At 50.3% G+C, this 16987-nt stretch overlaps 1 protein-coding gene across 1 annotated transcript in view; it reads left to right on the plus strand.

Moving 5' to 3' along the window:
- The window catches only part of LOC138824438 (sortilin-related receptor), a 113110-nt gene that overhangs the window by 38644 nt on the left and 57479 nt on the right, over positions 1-16987 (plus strand). The window contains exons 7-13 of the mRNA XM_070018290.1: positions 755-856; positions 1821-1990; positions 5791-5983; positions 6967-7084; positions 7298-7371; positions 10293-10381; positions 15119-15297. Coding sequence (XP_069874391.1) covers positions 755-856; positions 1821-1990; positions 5791-5983; positions 6967-7084; positions 7298-7371; positions 10293-10381; positions 15119-15297 — 925 coding nt within the window. The remainder of the gene's footprint in view (positions 1-754; positions 857-1820; positions 1991-5790; positions 5984-6966; positions 7085-7297; positions 7372-10292; positions 10382-15118; positions 15298-16987) is intronic.

Genomic DNA, 16987 nt, shown 5'->3' on the forward strand with positions numbered 1-16987 from the left:
GTAGTGAAAATAAATAGGTGAACTATATGTATTTCATTGATATCTGCATAGTCATAAAGATTTATATGTTATTAAAATCTCATTGTTTTAATGAGGGCTTTGGGAACTTATATATACACCAAATGTGCTATTTTAATAGAGTTATCATTTCCTATAGCTTCATAGAAGCTACTAACACAGTTTTCGGGGTACCATTTTGGAAAAGCAGGCTTTTATAATTCTGTACCTAGCTTCTTTCAAACTCCTTCTTTTATTCCTTGCTGGTACCAGGACTTGAACTCACAACCTCATGCTCCCTTGGCTTTCTTGCTCACAGCTGATACTCTGCCACTTGAACCATTCCTCCAGCCAAACTTTTTGTTGGTTATTTTGGGGATGGAGTCTTGCCCAGACTGGCTTCAATTCTTGATCTTCTAGATCTCAACTTCCTAAGTAGCTAGGATGATAGGTATAGAGCTACTAGTACCTGGCTCGCTCCCATTTCTCTTTAAGTCTCAGCAGCCTGCAGTGCTCAGTCCCAGGCCTAGGTTCTCTTTATCCGATTGCCACGCAGTACTTAGTATCTGCTCAGGATGAAGTGGCCCAGCTCAGGCTGTCCAGTGACGGCACACCGCGAAGCAGGGACATACTGTCTCAGCCTCTGCTGTGTGTCTGTAGCGGACCCGCAACCACCTTCCCTCTTCGCTTCTTCCGCTGTGTTTTGAGTGGGTATCGCAAGGCACAATTAATTTTCCTTCTCCTTCTTTCTTGGCAGCATCTCCTGGGCAGTCAGCAGCCATCTTCTGTCCAGCTCTGGGTCTCTTTTGGCCGGAAGCCCATGCGAGCCGCCCAGTTTGTCACAAGGCATCCTATTAATGTGAGTGACATCTGCTGGAGGGTGGGCGGAGGTTGGGGGCAGGGTGTCACGCAGATGGCCTGCTGGGGTAGCTTCCCTGAAGTCGCTCTCTGGAGAGAACTCTGGAGAGAGCTATTATGCTGGGGTGTGTTGGTTCCTTGTTGCCCACTTCACCGTTTGAAGTGGTGCTGAACAGGAGCCTTAATTTGCTTTAAGTGGAATAGGATTGGCAGAGAAGTTGGAGCCTGGGAGGAGCCCGTGGCTTCGCCGGGTATTGCTGCCGCCACGGGAAGTTTGTACGTAGTGCTTCCTTGTTGAGCACTTGCTTTGTTTCTCACAGCGAGGTAGGTTCTGAAATGACTTGGCTTCTGCCTTGTAGAATCAGGTTGAAGCCACCAGGAGCAGAGGAGAGGAAGCATGCACCGTCACGTGCCTGAGTGTGTGACGTTAGACAGACCACAATGTTTGATGGGGCTGAGGGGAGGGATTGACACCAGGAAGGAGGTTGCATAGGAGGCCTGATTTGTCTGATTTGTTGGGTTAGCAGCCCAGAGAGGTCACGTGATGGAGAACCCTCGTGCCCGTGGGTCTCTGTGGGTTTTACCTCCCTTTAGACACCTTAGGGGAAAGGAAAGGAAAAGGAAGTGCATGCTCATCAAAATAAAAGGCCTCACACGCATGAAAAGAGGCCTCTCGTGAAAGGAAGAGCAGAAAGGGAAGGCTATTACCTCTAAAAGAGGTTTTTAGGTCATTTATGGAGCTCGGAGGCCTGTTTTTTCTTTGTGCTCTGTTTGCTCACAAGGGGCCCAGCCTGGCTGCATAGAGGCCTCAGACACCACAGGGCAAAGCCGCCCGCGCCGCTCTGCCCGGGCTGGGGCTCTCTGAGGCCTTTCTGTCCACTTCCGGTACGGAGACATTTGGAAGCCGCTGCTTCACCGGGCTTGACTGTTTCTGACTTACATATTCTTGGCTTTTGATTCCAAAGGAGTATTACATTGCGGATGCCTCTGAGGACCAGGTGTTCGTGTGTGTCAGTCACAGTAACAACCGCACCAACCTGTACATCTCAGAAGCAGAGGGGCTGAAGTTCTCCCTGTCCCTGGAGAACGTGCTGTATTACAGCCCGGGAGGGGCTGGCAGCGACAGCTTGGTGAGGTAAGGAGACGGCCTTCTTAGGTCACGGGGTATCAGCTGGCTGGCACTCGGAGCTCACTCAGGAGGCCGAGACCTGAGGATCATGGTTTGAAGCCAGCCTGGTCAGAAATGTCTGTGAGACTCTTATCTCCAATTAAGCCCCCAAAAGCTGGAAGTAGAGCTGTGGCTCAAATCCAGTATATTCTCCCTCCCTCCCTCCCTCCCCCTCCCTCTCTCTCTCTTTCTCTCTCTCTCTCTCTCTCTCTCTCTCTCTCTCTCTCACACACACACACACACACACACACACACACACACACACAGAGCAACAGTCTCTCTGTGCTGAGCTCTCCACCATCAGCTACTTGGGTAGGCTTACCTAAAGCACATCCTCCATCTCACTGCCTAGAAATGGCTGCAGTTGAATTGGTCCAAGGTCTGATCAGGTTGGAATTATTGAAAAAAGCTCCCCAGCAATTCCTCTGTGCAATCAAGACTAAGAGCGGCTATTCTACGTGACATTTAGGGTCATGGCTACTCTGCTAAGCACTCCCTGGGTTACCTTTACTGAGTCATCTGCCGGTGTGGTCTCTGAGCTCTGGGAAGGAGCTTGGAAGATAGCAGCGTGTCAGGCAGCTGGCATGTGTGGCCAGTCACTGCCTCCAAGTGACTTGGGTTAATTGACACCATTATTCTCTCTCTTAAAGTTAACATGGTGCTTTGTAGAGAAACGATCCCCCAGTGACACCGACCCATTATCTATCTGTTAGGACTTGCATAGAGCTGTTTGTGGTCCTAGCCCTGAGTGCTCTTTGAGAGCCCCACCAGCATGGGTGAGGAGGAGTCAGGGGTTTGGGAAGAACAAGGAGGTGTTTCAGGTGGTTTGCAGCTGGAAATCTATACGTTCCAGACCTGAGTGGCAAGTATGGCAGTGAGGACGTTCACTCTGCTTTTGGAAGAAGGTGCTTTTTCATCTTCTTGTTTTGCTTCCCTCCCCTTTGGAGGTGTTACTTAACAGTCAGCGTAACAGTTGAAAATGGAGTCATTTGTCGGCGTTGGGTCTGCCGACGGTGTTGTGGGACCACAGCTCTGTGTACTTCTAGAACGTTGTCCTTTCCCCAGGAGAGAACCCCAACCCTGTGGCCGGTTACTCCCCACTCTCCCCTCCTTCCAGACCCTGGCAGCCACCGTTTTCCATCACTGTAGACTTGCCTTTTCTGGAGAGTCTATATAAATGAAACCAACAGATGTAGGTGACCTTCTGTGTCTGCTTCGTGACTCCCTTAGTTTGTGTTTTCAAGGTTCATCCATGTGCAGCATAGGCTGGCACCTCCCTCATTTGCCTGGATGAGTAATCTTCCCTTTACCTTGTTTAGTGATTTTTAGGATCTCCTGGTCTTTCATTGACTGTCTGTCCACTTGGAAACCCTCTGGCTGCGGGTGGATGAGGGGGAAGCTCTCCAAAACATTTCTTTGTCTTCCCCATTTATCAGGACACCATTCAGGCGAGTTTCTCATGGTGAGGGCCAGTAGGAGCCGGGAGCTGGGGGACAGGCCCCCAGGCAGCAGTGAGCTCAGTGTTATGACCGGAGGGCTGGTTCACCCACATAGAAAACCCTTTGTGTGTGACAGCCTTTCTTCCAGCCCTGCCTGAGCGTGCATTCTCATTAAGAAATTGAAAATAGATTCGCATCAAGAGTCATAGGCCAACATTTTGCTTGGCTTTTCCCTCAGATTTTATCACAGGACTGTGGGAGGCCAGATGCGGTCAGCGAAATGGTCATCTGCCCCTCAGTCTCAGCCAGATGAAACAGGATATGGGTGAACTAGCAGATGACATGAGCTGACTGATTTCAAATCCACTTGTGTGGTATTTGAAGTGAGCTGTTCTCTGAACTACCCAGGAAAGTGTGGTGCGAAGGGACTGGCTCTTATTTCCTCAGAGAAATGACAGAAATCCAAAAGAAAAACCAACCCCTCAAACCTCTTAATGGAGGGCTTTCCCGGCATTCTGGGATGTGCTGTGTAGGAACCTTAGGAAAAGCTGTACTTAGCCCTGGGACCCTTTGGAGGAACCAATTTGCTGATGACATGTTAGGCCCGTAGGGGTGACTTTCAGAGGGGTACTGGCTGAGGTGCTGGGAATGGCTGGCAATGTGTGGAGTTTTCACTGAGCATGTCTGAAAGGTACACCGTGAGCTGCTTGGCAAGTCTCGGCTCAGGGCTTTCCGGGAAGAAGGGGTGCTCTGATGTGGGCTGGTGAGGTTAGGATGGAAGAAAATGCAGGGGGCAAGAACGAGAGAGGGAGAGAGAGCTGAGGGTGAGTTGAGTTGCTTCAGGGAAGGTCGAGGGGAGGAATGAAAGGATGGACCCAGACTAAAACAGAGTGAATGGCAGGCATCTCCTTGGAAGCCAAAGGTAAAGCTCTAGGACTAGGAGCACAGGGAGGAGACATGGCTTGTTGGACAGAAACTCAGGCCTTTCAGGTGTAGGAGGGAAGCCAGTGAGCCCTACTGTGCAGATTTCATGGTGACAGGTTCAAAGACAGGCAAACAGAGCCGGAGGGCCTGGGACCCTCAGCTGATTCCCAGAGAAGAATCTGACAGCCCAGGGTGCCTACATCAGAGAATGCGGTCTCAACTTGGCATCTACTCAGGATTTCACCATCTTGCTGCAGCGGCTCTGTTGGTGCTGTTTGTTTCTTTTTCCTACCTTGGATCTTGTAGCCTGTGTCTCCCATCTCTGGTGGCACAGCAATCGTCTAGTTTAGGCCAATGAAGGGAAAAGCGGTTTTCTACTTCATTGTGTAGCTCCACTGGCTCAGCACCTCTGAAATAGGGCACGGTTCCAATTGAAAAAGCTGCGACCGAGCCATGGAGACAGAGCTCGCTTGTGTTTGTAGTGGGTGAACCGTTCCCACGCAAAACTCTCCTCCAGGGAAACTACTTCCCCAGTGTAGCAGCCAGAGCCTGGGAGGGCCTTCTTTTCTGCCTTCCTTCTAACAAGCAAAGCTTCAGGCTTTCTAGAACCGTCTACAGTATTACCTATTGTAATTATGTGTTGTGCCTTTGGGAAGTCAGTCATCAGATGCTGTTGGGCTTTTGGGCAGAGAACTACTGGCATCTGTACATCCGGGTGTTGAAAGTACCCTTGGTGGCAAGAGATTTGCTGTATACATACGTATGTGTTCTAACGGTGTCTGTGTAACCTCCGGCCATATTTCTAGCATAGTGCTATTATCCTGCCAGTATGACTCTCTCTTTCCTGTTGATCAAGGTTTCTTGAAGAGGATTTGCATTCATTTAAATAGTGAAGAAATAACTGTGACTCCTCTGTCCATGTGGAAAATGAGTGTCTGCCTCATTCTAAACCTGATGGGAGTTGTTGAGCAGATACTCATCCTGATTCTTGAAACTAAATCACTTACTTTTTAAAAAGAGAGCACATAATCTGACCATCCAAAGGAACAGTAGAGCCCAGGCTGTGTTCACAGACCTTAGATAACACGTTAAATGAAAGTACCACGTACAAAAGGCTACATCTTGCATGATTCCATTTATATGAAATATTCAGACTAGGCATAGCCATAGAGACAGAACAGACATCAGTCTAGTGTTGCTAGGAAGGGAAGGAAGGACAGACAGTGTCTGCCAGCGAAGAGAATACCAGATAGTGGAGCTAGCCATGCAATGATGGTTGTGAATGTCCTTACTGCCTGTAAATGGTACACTTGAAAAAGGATAAATTTCATGTTCTGCTTGATACACAAAACACCATGCAAATGTCAGCTCAGGTTTGTAGACATCTGTTTTCTTTTATTACAGGTATTTTGCAAATGAGCCGTTTGCCGACTTTCACCGTGTAGAAGGGCTGCAAGGGGTCTACATCGCCACGCTCATCAACGGCTCTATGAATGAGGAGAACTTGCGGTCTGTGATTACCTTTGACAAAGGGGGAACCTGGGAGTTTCTTCAGGCTCCGGCCTTCACAGGATATGGAGAGAAAATCGATTGCGAGGTACAGAAGCTTTGATCTAGTCTGCCTTTTATTTTCATTTTTGTGCCGGTATGGGGGCTTGAACTTGGCCGGGACACTGCCCCTTAACTTTAGCTCTCAAGACGGGCAATGTGCCACTTGAGCCATAGCTTTACTGCTGGAATTTTGGTGGGTCATTGGAGATGAGAGTCTCACAGACTTTCCTGCACGGGCTGGCTCTGAACTGCCAGGTCTGAGCTTCCTGAATAGCCAGGGTTTCAGCAGTGAGCCGCAGAGGCCAGGTCTGTGGTTTAACTCTCTTGTTACAGTTATTACACAGACAGAGTTTCCCTGTTGAGAGCTATGAACACACACACACATAAACTTGAACGGTCATTTTCTGACCTCCGATTGCAGAAGCCTTGTGCTGGAGGCTTGCAGAACAATTAAAACCTGTGCCCAGGTGATGGTGGCCGGCTTTAACGACTTGAAGCCTTGTCCTGTCCACCTGCATCTCCCTACAAATGTAGACACTCCCTTTAAGGATTTGCTGTGACTCCTTTGGTGTCCCTGTCTCGTAGAGCATCATCTGGGTATCCGGGAGACTTTATGACTTATTTCTTATTCTCCTGACAGAATTGCGGGAATCTTATTTGAGATGCATCTCTATTGACTCAGAGAATACCACAACATCATTTCATTTCTCTTTACCTGCGAGTTACTTGGGGAGCTGTCTGTGTGCGGTGGGGTGAGGGGTACTTGACATCGACTCACAGTTGTTATTTCCCGGGAGTCTCGGGACTTTAAGTTATTTTCCTCTTTTTGTCAGCTGCAGACGTCTGTGTAGGTTCCGTCTCTGAGGGCGCAGAGGTGGCTGGGCTGCACCTCAGCTTTCCTCCAGGCCCGGGGTTCTGGCTGTGGGTCTGGCACAGACCCCTGGCGGGATCTTCACACAGGCTTCTGGGTTTGAGGAAGAGCGAGGCATGTGCCACATGCCAACCCAGCCTGGAACTTTCTTCCCGTAGCTTTCCCAGGGCTGTTCCCTGCACCTGGCCCAGCGCCTCAGTCAGCTGCTCAACCTCCAGCTGCGCAGGATGCCCATCCTGTCCAAGGAGTCGGCGCCGGGGCTCATCATCGCCACCGGTACGTGCGCACGCTCTGCCTGTCCTCCCAGCGCCCTCCGTACACCGGTGGCCAGCCACGCGGCCAGCCACGCAGCCAGCCACGCAGCCAGCCGAGATTGCGCTCTGCCCTCCGTGCCCTCTTCAGTCATGGCTGCTCCTCGCTACCCAGAATGCCTGCTTGGGCGAGGTCCTCCGGCATCATCGTAACGTAGCTCTCCCTCTTGCGCTTTAGGGTCAGTGGGAAGGAACTTGGCCAGCAAGACCAACGTGTACATCTCCAGCAGTGCCGGAGCCAGGTGGCGAGAGGTCAGCCCGCCCTGGGAGCTTGTCTCTGTGAGATCCAGCCTGTGTGGTGGTGACTTCTGGTGGAGATCTGTGATGCCTAATAAGGGGGGACCCAGCCCCACGCGCAAAAGCAGCTGTGCTGATTCGTATTCACACTTGAGAAAGCGACTTGTGACTTTGCCAAAATAAGACTTTAAATTAAAAAAAATCTTTTCTCTCTTTCTTCCCTTCTTCCCTTCCTTCTTCCCTTCCTTCCTTCCTCCTTCCTTTCTTCCTTCCTTCCTTCCTTCCTTCCTTCCTTCCTTCCTTCCTCCTTTCTCCCTTCCTCCCTCCCTCCCTCCCTCCCTCCCTCCCTTCCTCTCCCTCCCTCCCTCCCTCCCTCCTTCCTTTCTTGCCTTCCTTCCCTCCCTCCCTCCTTCCTTCCTTCCTTCCTTCGCGCTCTCTTTTTCTTTCTCTCAATCCCTCCCTCCCTTTCTTCCCTCCCTCCTTTCCCTCTCTTCTCTCTCTCCCTCCCTCCCTCTCTCTTTCTCTCTTTCTCTTTCTTTCTTTCTTTCTTTCTTTCTTTCTTTCTTTCTTTCTTTCTTTCTTTCTTTCTTTCTTTCTTTCTTTCTTTCTTTCCTATCTGAGCCAATTTTCCAAGAGTATGTTTCCTGAGGGCAAAGGCAAATGTCTTCTTTGTTAGTTTCTTTACCTACCTAGGACCTGACGGTGCCTGGCATGCTGCAAGTGCTTAGTGAACGTGTGCCGGCGTCTCAGGGAGCTGCGGGATGGTTGTGGTGGTGTCAGGTCTGAAGCTGGTCACTGGCTCTGCTTTTCTGTGTAATCCTGACCTCGTGCTCAGGCCGGACAGGCTCTTTGATCTCCTTCCTGTGATGGGCACTTTGATCTCCTTTGTGTTTGGAGAGAGGAGACTATTTCTGCCTCGAGGTGGCACAGCTCCTTCTGATCCTCAGCTGCCCATGGCAGTTCCGAAGGTGCAGCCAGTTACCTCCTCCCAAGGGGCTAGCGTAGCTTCAGCCTTGGGCATTTAAGAAATCCCAAACCTGGGGGAAAAAAGTGTTTCTCTCCAGCTTCCTGTGTGTCTTACAAGGCCAAAGGAAGCCCGTCTGGCTTTGTTCTGTAGAAGTTGCTGTCCGTGGAGCCCTGGAGGATGCGAGGGGCGGGAAGAATAGGACTGAGCTGAAATCTGGACAGGAGTGTGGGGAGAACATCCAGCAGACACCACCCCTTCCTTACTGGGGAGCGCAGTCTGCACACTTAATACTTATATGCGAAATATATAATGCAGGAAGAAAACCTGTTCGTTTTTTGGCAGGGCATAGAGATGATTCTACATCTAATTTCGTATGGTCAGACTTAACCATTCATCCAAATGAAGAGTGAGGGACCTCGATCCTCTGTGTGTGTGTGTGTGTGTGTGTGTGTGTGTGTGTGTGTGTGTGTGTGAGAGAGAGAGAGAGAGAGAGAGAGAGAGAGAGAGAGAGAGAGAAAACACATGAGTCCATATTTAGGAAAAAGAAGCGATAAGGCCAGAACAGTCCAAAAAGTTCGTGTGTTGGGAATTTCAGGTCATGCTGTCCTGCTCCGAAAGATGAAGCAGCCGCCTCCCCAGCCCTGGAGCTGACAGTGCTCCCGTTGAGCCTGGGTGTTCTCTCTGCAGAGTGCTGCGGCCTGATTGTACCTTCTGTTTGTGGTATAATCTGGGATCTGCGCCTCTGCAAGTGATATCCTCTGGGTGGAAAGCTGTGTCTGCTCATCCACTAGGGTGGTGTGTGCTGGCCATGGCCAGGGCAGTGGTCAGGGCCTCCCTCCAGGCGTGAGCCCCCTAACGCCTGCCAAGAAGCAGCCCTGTGTGCAATGACCTTATCCTGGGAACTAGCAGGGAAGGAACTGGAACCTTGGCTGTACCTGAGAGGCAGCCTTGGCTTCAGAGGCTCCGTCGGGGGCTTGTGCCAGGTGGGGTCAGAGGAAGAGGAGGCAGGGTGGAGCGCACAGAATGCGCCCGGGGACACTGGTAACAATCCCTCCCGGTTCTCCTCCTCCTAATGAGTTGTGCAAATTCCCTGCTCTTCAGAATGTCTCTCACGACGTCAGTGGGGCACGGGGACGCCCACTGCGTGTGTATGAAGTGTGCTTCGTTGGGTAGGAGTGTGAGAGTACAGTCAATGTGTGTGTGTGTGTGAAGCTTTCAATCTAGGAGTTGAACTCTTCCCTCCCACATTTCAGAGAGCAAGCGTCCCCATTCCCCTCACAGAAGGTCTCTGGTGCAGCGTCCTCTCTCCCCTTAGTCCTGGCCCTGGGATTCCCCCACTGCAGGTTATTATTGGGCATTGCTTGGATTGTACCTGAACGGACTCTTTTGCCTAGCTTCTTTCTGTCACTCACCACAGGCGATGTTAAGTTCATCCACGTTTCATGTGTCCGTGGTTCCTTACTTCTTTACTTGAGTTATGTTCATAGTTTTTAGTTGTACTTAATAGGAAGGATGAGCTGGAAGGAGCTTGTAGGGTTATAGTAGAAGCAGAACTCTAGTTGGTTACTATTTACTTATTTACTTTTTGATGGGCTAGGACTACATGCATTCTCTTTACAACCCAAGCCCCAGTTGGTCAATGTTGAATCACTGGTCTTGGGTTCGAGTCCCACCTCTGCTATATAGCCTGCCTTGTTTCTTTGGCGGGGGGAAGGGGGGAGTGGGGGGGTGGGGAGGTGGGGATGAGAACTTGCTCTGCCTCCTCCCAGGAGTGTCAAGACTGGATGAGATGATGAATGGGGATGTGTTGTGTCAACTGAAAAATGGTACTCAAGTGGTTGGCATGGCCACGGTGTGTGTGAACGTACGCGTGCATGTCTGTGTGTATGAACATGGATGCGCATGCGTGCATGTGCATGGTTTATGTGTTCCTACAGCAGTACCATCACCTCTGGTGTTTCCTCTTCAGGCACTTCCTGGACCTCACTACTATACGTGGGGAGACCACGGGGGCATTATCATGGCCATAGCCCAGGGTATGGAAACCAACGAGCTAAAGTAAGTGTCTCTCGGTAAGCCTCTTAACATCACACGTGCATGCACACATTCGTAAAGACATTTGCCTATGTGACGCAAGGTGCATCTTCTCACTCCAGTGCTGGGACTTCTCAGAATCATGCACTCATTTCTTATCTGCAGAATGGGCCTAAGAACCCGAACCCAGCCTTTCGATCTCAGAGGGGTGCTTTAAGAAACTAGGGAGGTGATTTTAATTGATTTGAAAAACTACAACTCTGTATAAATGCAAAGGCTTAATACTGATGGAAACCTTAACCAGAGACTCTTTCAACTTGTATTTCTTTGTATCAGTGTGACACAGACAGATTCACTCCTAGGATGACTAAATAATGACTAATACAAATGATTCATTGTGCCTGTATGGTAGTTGCAGAATGTATGTAACGTGCTAGCCAGGTAACAATTTGCTATATCCCATTGAGCCTTGGGGTTCTAACAGACAGGGCTAGAAGGGGAGTTCAGGGCTGGAACTTATAAAGATGAAGTAACTTGCCCTAGATCTCCCCATGGGTTTAACAAGGCGTTATTGATACTCGAGTGTTCTGGATTATGTCCTCTATGTTTTATATTGTTCTATAAAGCAAGACTGTCAAGTGTTTGTTAAGTTTTGTTTCTCCTCCAGTCCTAATTTTTTTTAAGATCATAATTAGAGATATTGGACAATTCATGTTGGGTCAGGGCCGGCTGGCACCCTCAGTTCTGCCTGCTTTTGTGCTGAGCAATAAGATGGATTTTTCCAGAAGGCTTTTGTGATCACCTTGTTTAGAGCTAGGAAGAAAGCTTTCTTTGCCTTTGCTCCTTTTTCAATCAGGGCCAGCAGCAAGAGAGAGAGAAAGGTGGGCGATTTGATGAAGAGATCTTAGTAGCTGGGGTTCATTTGGCGTGTGCTGAGCAGCCTGGCCTCAAGCAAAGCACTGGTGTTTCGCTTTCCACCTGGCTGTTCTCTGTTCCGGTCAGCGGCTTCTTTAGAGCGAGAGTCACAGAGGAGGCTCGCTTCCATGGCACCCACTGGGTTCATGTTTGTATTGGCTTTTGCTCACATAATGACAGTCAAAGCACAGTGCTTCCCAACTGATGCTTAGGTCTGTATTAATTAATAATACGGAGCTATCCATTGAACTTCCATTTCACACATTTAGCAAGCAAGCTGGTTCCAGGTGCTGTGTAGCTGAAGATGAACTGGATGTTTAAGCTTTCCATCTTCTGGTTGTAGGACAGACAAGGATACAATGTAGGACAGACAAGTGATACAATGATACAATGGCAGTGTTTAGTTCCTTGCCGCATGTGTGTGTGTGTGTGCCTGTGTGTATGTGTGTGTGTGTGTGTGTGTGTGTGTGTGTGTGTGTGTGTGTGTGTGTGTGTGTTGAGGATACACAGGCACAGAACTTGCATTCCTAGGAGCACACACATTTTATTCTTTGTGTGGTTTCAGATTTTAAAATCGATTCTCGATTTTCCTTGTTTAACTTCTCCACAGATTCCATTTGCATTCCACGCTGGCTTCTTTGCAGGAGCTCGCGTGAGCTTAGTCCTCTTACTCCATCTGTCGGTACATCTCACATGTGCTCGGGCTGGCTTGCCATGCTACACTAGCCGGCACACATGGGAACAGGAAACGAAGCTGGCTGCCAGAACTCATAAGCCGCCCCCTTCCACTCCAGACATCTCATAATGACTTTGGGGGTGTCAGCTTTGGAGATAATCATCTCAGTCCTGTTCCTCTATTTGCATAGGTCATTTAGAGGTGCTCGATGCATGGCTCAAATCATTTACAAATATGAAGATACAGACAGGGTACCTTTTTTGACAGGTATTTCCATGTCCCAATTACCAGCCTGAGTGTTCCCCAGATCTCTGTAGCCACCTGGCATTTATTGTGTGATTCCCACAGAAGGGGTTTGGTTCTCCTGCTGCTCTGAAAAGCAGGCGATAGGTAGATGAGGTAGCAACTCTCCGGGATGCCCAGGAGGTAGTGGACACTTGTGTGACTCAGACTTTTTATTTGCAATCTGCTTCCTCCTTGTAGGCCTCACTTCCCAGTACTTGCTTCTCATTAGTGACATCAAATGATGAATCCTTTGATGGATTCCTCGAAGGATTGAATTGAAATATGAGCCCAGCTCAGAAGGTGCATCCATTGATGAAGACAGAGCCCTCTTGCTCCATTCAGCTCCTCACTGAGCGGGTCTGCCAGCAGGGCTCGAAGCCTCCAATATCTGACCCTTTTTTGAGGATACATCAGATTTAGACCGGTGACAGGCCACCTCTGATACAACTGCATGTCTGTTGCTCCATCTAGAGCTTTGGGGCCCTTCTCAGTCTGCTGTAGTGATCTCTCTGTCCCCTGAGCCTCATAGCATGTATTGGCTCTCATTCGGCATTGATCTTATTCTAAATCCTTTGCTTTTTAGTTGCCTTTTTCTATTATATTTCTGAAGTCCTCAACTCATTAGCAAGGCTTGCTTTTGTAGACAAGTTCCTATCCATCTTATTGATTGATAGATGAGCTACTAGGTCATGTATACTTAGTCTTCTGCGATGCTTTTTGGTTTTGTTTTGTGTCCCCCCCCCCCTTTTAAACTGATTTATAAAACCGGAAGGGATCTGGGTAGAGTGCCATTTGCACATCTCCAGAGAGCTCCACTGCTGTTGTGTCTTGTGTAAATGACCACTCCTGAGCACGGGGCTCCCTGCCAGCGTCCACGGCACCGGTGTCTAAGCATCCCCCGCTCCCACGTGAGGAAGCAATGGGAGATGGAGGCCAGGCTGGAACAGAGCCCATTTCTGTTAGGAAGCGTTTCAGGTCAATTACACGAACATTTGTTGAACATCCACAGTGAACCAGATGTTGTGCTCGACACTGAGCCTGCAGGGTGGGAGCTGCAGGGCTCGGGAGCAGCGTCCACCGCCCTCCGTGCCCGCTGGGGCGCCGTGTGGTTTCTGAGCCAATTAAAGAGAGGGATGGTTTAGAAAAGCCATCTGCGGACCTGAAGCCCATTTTGGAGTAGCGTCGGTCATTTTAATAAGAGGGACAGACCTTTTCTGGAGGTGGTTCACTTAATTGTTTTTGTCTTTCTCTTCCTGGTTCGCACAGGTAACTATGAGTTGTTTGTTTGTGATTCTCCACAGAGGCTGTTGCCTTGGCTATTCTTCATTGAAATTGAGGGCAAGAAGTGGAACGCTGTGTCTTGTGGTTGTGTCTGCAGATCTGACACAAGCAAATCAGAGGCTGGGCTGGGGCTTTGCTTATCATTTATTCAGTGGAGGTCACCATCCCAGTGTCCTGCCCGGCAGATGAGTGGGGGTGACTTCTCTTCCTTGCTGGTCATCAGAGATCATCAGAGAAAAGTTTGTTGGGTTTTTTTCACCCTGCCCCCCAAAAGAACCAAACGCAATTTTCTCAGCTTTGATGGTAGGGATGAGATCAATTTCTTCTCGGCAGTCTGCCTGGCAGGGTCAGAGAAGATGGATAGTTTGTAATATTTTGGACCTGCTCACAGCATCTTTTCTCCAAGGGGAGTTCTGATTTCTGGGAATTCTGGGAAACCCCTGAGAGATGATGTGCAGCAGAGTGGCTGACTTTTCTGGACCTGCGTGCAGCCCTCATTTCCAGAGCGCTGGGGTGGTACTTACCTCCTCCGTGAGCTCCATACCTGGGGCTGTCGTGAACATTGGGACGTGGTTGCAGAAGTCCACGCCGCTCTGGCCTCACCCTGTGTGGCTCTGTCCCTGGAGGGAGCAGGTGCTCCTTAGTAACCTTTTAACCGTTAAGAAGCTAAGGGACAGGGTTGAAATAATGAAAACTCAGTGCCCTGCTATTTACCAGGTAGGGGCACTACCATTTGAGCCATGTTCCCAGCCCTTCTTTTTGCGTTAGTTATTTTTCAGATAGGGTCTTTGTGCTTTTTCCCACGGGCCAGCCTCAGACCCATGGCCCCCTGAGTAGCTGGAATCACAGGTGCACCCTACCGTACCCAGCTTGTTAATGGAGATGGGGCCTTGATCACCTTTGGGCCTGGTCTGGCTTTGAATTACGACCCTCTGGATGCCCACCCCTCAAGTGGCTGGGGTTGCTGATGCGAGCGACGGTGTGTAGCTCCATCCACTCATTTATGAGTGCACATAGGTTGCTGCCAGTTCTTTGGTAAGAAAGAGCTCAAATCTATTAACCGGATGGGCACAGTGGACATTTTCTGCAGCAGAAATGCCCTGTGCCTTGACGCACCTTCTTCAGAACCAGCTCGGTCTGCAGTCAAGGTGTGAGCATCTTGTGGAACATAGACAGTTGCTTCAAGCTTCCCAGGAGTCACCGATTAGAAGTGAGATTGAGTCAGCGTGGTGTCGTGCATTCTGTGACCGTTTTTCACGTTCATGAGGTAGCCTGCTAATATAAGGGAAAAATCCTGTCTTTGAGAACCCAAGGGCTGCAGCCTGCTTCCATTCATGTGTAATCTGTTACATCGTTCTATTTCTAGTGTTCAGATTTTCCTAAATTTGGTCTCATGGAGCTCTGTCAGCTGGCTGGGGCTTGAACCCAGGGCCCTGCCCTTCCGTGGAGATGACCACCGGTGCCTGGGCTTCGTTGCTTTCTGACACAGCTGTAAATGTCCCTCGTGGGACCCGTGGTCAGCTCTTCCCCCTGGAGCTGGCGTCACCGTGACGGGTGATGACATGATGGGAAACTTCAGGGCTCCCTTGCCTTGTCTTGGGCAGGTACAGCACCAACGAGGGGGAGACCTGGAAGACCTTCATCTTCTCCGAGCAGCCCGTGTTCGTGTACGGCCTCCTCACAGAGCCGGGGGAGAAGAGCACTGTCTTCACCATCTTCGGCTCCAACAAGGAGAATGTCCACAGCTGGCTCATCCTGCAGGTCAATGCCACGGACGCCTTGGGTGAGTCCTGGCCGCCAGGCCCTTCCCTCCCCCGCAGGTCATGGCTGACTTCCTTGTGAGTGCTGAGCATTCTCAGGGGAGCTGGCCAGGTGGGGGGGGGGGTGGGCGTGTACAGGGGAGCAGAGAACACTGGGAGGTGTGGGGGGGGCTACTCCTTCCTAATAATACTTTTCCTTGAATCTCGGTTTCCTAGCAAAGTGCCTGGCAGGTAGCGGATGTAAGCGTGTGTCTGTTACACATGTGAGTGAAATACAGCTTTCCATATTAGCAAGGCCAAGGGAACGTGTTTGGTGGCTCGGCTTGCTTCGGGTCTCTCTGACAGCCTGAGGAAGTCACCTCAGGAGGAAAGGTTGATTTGGGTTCACAGTTTGACCCTGTTGCTTTGGACCTGTGCCGGGAGCCGAGAAAGAGATGGGGGAGGGGCTGGATCCCAGCACCCCCGTCAAAGGACACCCCCCCACACACACACTACCAATGACACAACCACTAGTTCTTTCCCCGGCCCCTCCCCAGTTCTGTGTGTAAAGGCTCGTCCACTTCACCGAGGTACCACAGGCCGACCCCAGGCCTTTGGCACATCTAACATGCACACCAGTGATGCCTCACCTTCTCCAAAGCAGTGTGATGGGGTCCGCTCAGAGCAGCTCAGGGTCACGGCGCGCGCCGCTAGTCAAGACAGGACATGAAAGCCAGCCAGAGGAGTGAATGAAGCTCTTCAGTGACCCTCCCCACATCCCCATGCCCCACGGCTCCATGCTGTCACCCTGCCCTCCTCCTCTGCTTCAGCTGACACTGTTGTGGGAGCTCAGGGCGCCCCTGCGTCCTCCCTCCCTTGGGTCTCTACCAGGTGAAGTCCTGTTTGCCACGTTTGCTGTGCTCTCTCCACCCGGAGCCATCTCTTTACTGCTCTGTGCCCGGCATCACGTGCCTTCACTTCGCCTCGGGTTCTGAATTCGTGACTGTCACTCTGTGTGTCATTGTCCGCCAGCTAGATAGTGAGTCTCTTAGAATCAAGGACTTGTCCTGTGTGCGGCTTTCTTCCATCTGCCGGGGCAGCCCGGCTGCTGCTCCATCGGTAGGGTTTTCAGAAGTCTTCGCTCACCTAAAGGCCGTTGAATCACAGTTGTGCGTCCGCTTCTGGTAGTATTTAATTCTGACCGAAGTTGCATGTGTGAAAAATGTAGAGGATCCCAACAGAGACACAGGCATCCTCAGCAGTCCCCGCAGCGGGCACGCTCCTGGCACCTGGGACGAATGTGGGCACATGGGGTGATTGTGCCCACGCCCTCACCATCTTTCCACAAGCCTGCCGTATGTCCAGTTAGGGCACACACATTCTTCCGTGTACGATGGATAACCTAGCCCTGGTAACACACCTACTTGGGACAGCCCATCCCTCAGTCTCCAGCAGAGAAATAAATGCCTCTGGGTACTGGTTCCTAATAGGAACTGTTGACCCTTCCCCAAGTTTAGGAGTTTGGCTAGTGTGGTGGTATATACCTATAGTCCCCACACTCAGAGGCGAAGGCAGGAAGATTGAGCAGGCTATGGCAGCCGGGCCTGATTAGTTGAAACTTGTCACAAGCAAGCAAGACCGTCATTTGGAAGTTTGACTCATGACAAGTTGACTTTCTTCTACCTTGATTTCTCAGGTGAATCTCTGTGTCTCACGTGGCACTGTTTCCTTTCT

Source organism: Dipodomys merriami, unplaced genomic scaffold (genome assembly GCF_024711535.1).
Source record: "Dipodomys merriami isolate MVZ:Mamm:240054 unplaced genomic scaffold, mDipMer1.0.p SCAF_129, whole genome shotgun sequence".
Lineage (NCBI taxonomy): Eukaryota > Metazoa > Chordata > Mammalia > Rodentia > Heteromyidae > Dipodomys > Dipodomys merriami.